The following is a 2,833-nucleotide window of genomic DNA, read 5'->3' as shown; positions in this document are numbered from 1 at the left end:
CTTTATGGTACAATAGTTTATTACAATATATTGTCATACATGTTTAATATTATTGTTTCTTATCAGTTTGAATTATAAATTGAACTTTATGATGTATACGTATATTAAGGAAAACATACTATATACACACATTTTAGTGAGAGTCACAGTCAAAATAACATCTATCCAGTGAGTGTTCTGGAACTATAGTGTCCATAGATTAGGGCAACTTCCATGAAATATGAAATTCTAAAGAACATGAAATAAGTAAATTTTTATGAGATCATTTACTGTCTAAAACTGTGTTCCTGCTTAATAACAGTCTAACGGCATTTTTTGCTTCTGTATTCCTTGCTCTATAGATGATAGGGTTTAACATGGGAGTGACCAGAGTATAAAATACTGCCACTAGTTTATCCATCGGAAAACTAGCCACCGGTCGTAAATACAAAAAAATACAGGGCCCAAAGAACAAGACGACCACTGTGATGTGGGAGCCACAGGCTGACAGGGCCTTTTTCCTCCTTGCAGAGCTGTGAGTTCTCAGAGAGCACAGGATGACCACATAGGATAACAACAATACAATAAAGGTGATAATGGACATTCCTCCACCATTAGCAGCAACCAAGAGCCCAAGGAGGAAAGTGTCAGTGCAGGCAAGCTGTATCAGGGGGAAGATGTCACACATGAAGTGATCTATCTTGTTAGAGCCACAGAATGGGAGCCAGAATGTGACTAGAATCTGCCCAAATGAGTGGAGAAAGCCCACTGCCCAACACACCCCCACCAGGATGCAGCGCATGTTGTAGTTCATCACAGTCGCATAGTGCAGGGGTCTACAGAGGGCCACATAACGGTCGTAGGCCATGACCACAAGGAGGACAATCTCTGAACCTCCAAGAAATGTTCAAGAAAAATCTGTGTCATGCAGAAATTGAATGAGACAGTTTTTGTCTCAGAAAGCAAATCAGCTAACATTTTAGGGATTATGGAAGAGGAGTAGCACGCATCTATCAGAGACAAGAATGCCAGGAAAAAGTACATCGGGGAGTCCAATGTCTGGCTGAAGATTAGAGTAATGACCATGAGTAGGTTTCCTGTGACAGTGACAATGTAGGTGATAAGTAGGACAAAAAATAGAAATTTCTGCATCTCAGAATTCTGTGTCAGCCCCATTAGAATGAATTCAGTCACATTCATTTTGTTTTCATCCATTTTGGTGCTATTGCTAAAGTCAGAGTTGGTTGATTAACCTGTAAAAATAAAATTATATTTTATAGTCAATATAATTTTTATAGTCAATATAATGAGTCAACAAATTCTGGCTCATCAGATAAGCCAAAAACTTTAGTAAAATAAGATATTTTCTTTCATTGTATTTCAGAAGAGAATAAACACACAAGTTTTCTATATCATAAAAGGAAATTTTATCAACACTTTGCAGCCCTTTTAGTTTCTTACAAGGCTGGTGAAACCTCCATTATATCACTGTTGGCAAGCTTCACTTGCACACACTGTTGATGTGTAAAGTTTATTGCACCCTGTCTTCTATTAGAAATTGTTAAACTGCAAAATAACTTCTTTGTGGGAAGGGAGGTAAAGGAATCAATACATATCTATACCAATTCCTGATAAGTAATGCAAACTTTATGAACTGCAAACTTCGGCTAATTTAAAATATAATAATTTAATTCATCATCATCTGCTTCATGAGACATTCTATAAATATGAATTAAATGAATACCTATGTTGAGACACACTTTAGTTTTTCTATATATTTTTTTCTTTTTCTGGCTAAGTGCAAAACACATTCTCTCTGTCCTTCAGATGTTACTCTATGCCTGGCACCCTGGTGGCTGACCCCAGGGTCAGTTCCACACTCCTTCTGAACCCATTTGCAGGGGCAACCAAATGTATGGTGGAGGGGGGAAGAGAGGCTGTCAGGCATGTATTTGACTGTCTGTCTCCTACATTGTGGACAAAAGGGTGCTTTCCACTGACTGCTGCTTGTTAGGGGAAACCTTAACTGTTTTGCAGGACTCTCCTGTTCCCACAATCACTTTTACATTCAATTTCAGGCCAGGTGGTGGTGACACTGCCTGCTGCTACTTCCTCTGAGGGGATTTATCTGCCCTCACTAGTTTTTTTTTTTTTTTTTTAACTCTAAGATTTTACTTGAGAAGCAATAATAACCGAACTATAAATTTTCATTTAGTATCAAGACTCTCGGAATGCAGAAAAATTATAATTTTCTTGGTAAACAAACAGAAGTAAACAATGAAGTGATATTATTTTTTTGCATGTGTATTTCATTCAATTGTGATTTACTAAAGCTTTGGGATATTCTTGATAAATAAATTTACTACTTATCAGGAAACACTATACAATATAACATCAAAAGTCTTTTCTTAATCTAGGCATGGTGGTGCACACCTCCATGGTGGTGACCTGGGAGGATAAGGCAGGATGGCAAGTTTAAGCTCAGCCTGGGAAATTTAGTGAATTAGCCAGATGATTTCTCAAAAAAGCTGTATAGTAAAGTGACTATGATTTGGGACACAGTCAGTATGTCGACCCTCCACTGCTGTCAAAATGATTTTTGAAAAGTATTTCTTGTAAAGGGCTGAAGTATAAGATGACTCTAAGAGGTGGTCAAAAGATACAGTGAATTTTTAAGCTTTAAAACCATATCACAGTAGCTGACACTTGGCCATTAATGTCTTTTAAAATATTTCTTCTTCAAAGACACCTACCTCATCATACTTTCTGAAGTAGTTCTGGAAGTCTTTTTTGTGAGAATTTTTATGTTTTGATAAAAATACAGTGAAATCTGCTGCCTGAGTTTTATGCAATG

The 2,833-nt window shown here is 37.1% G+C and overlaps 1 protein-coding gene across 1 annotated transcript; it reads right to left on the bottom strand.

Moving 5' to 3' along the window:
- Nucleotides 1–262: 262 nt before the first annotated feature.
- On the bottom strand, nt 263–1,200 carry LOC100720141 (olfactory receptor 4C46-like). The gene is given in 2 exon segments (XM_013150567.2): nt 263–879; nt 882–1,200. Coding segments are annotated over 2 exon segments (930 nt in total). The 5' UTR covers nt 1,195–1,200.
- Between the last annotated feature and the right edge of the window lie 1,633 nt (nt 1,201–2,833).

This window comes from Cavia porcellus, unplaced genomic scaffold (assembly GCF_034190915.1).
Source record: "Cavia porcellus strain 051 isolate PalLab524CR breed Dunkin Hartley unplaced genomic scaffold, mCavPor4.1 scaffold_17, whole genome shotgun sequence".
Taxonomy (NCBI): domain Eukaryota; kingdom Metazoa; phylum Chordata; class Mammalia; order Rodentia; family Caviidae; genus Cavia; species Cavia porcellus.
Note: the sequence above shows the minus strand (reverse complement) of the source record. Positions and strands in the feature narration are given on the sequence as shown.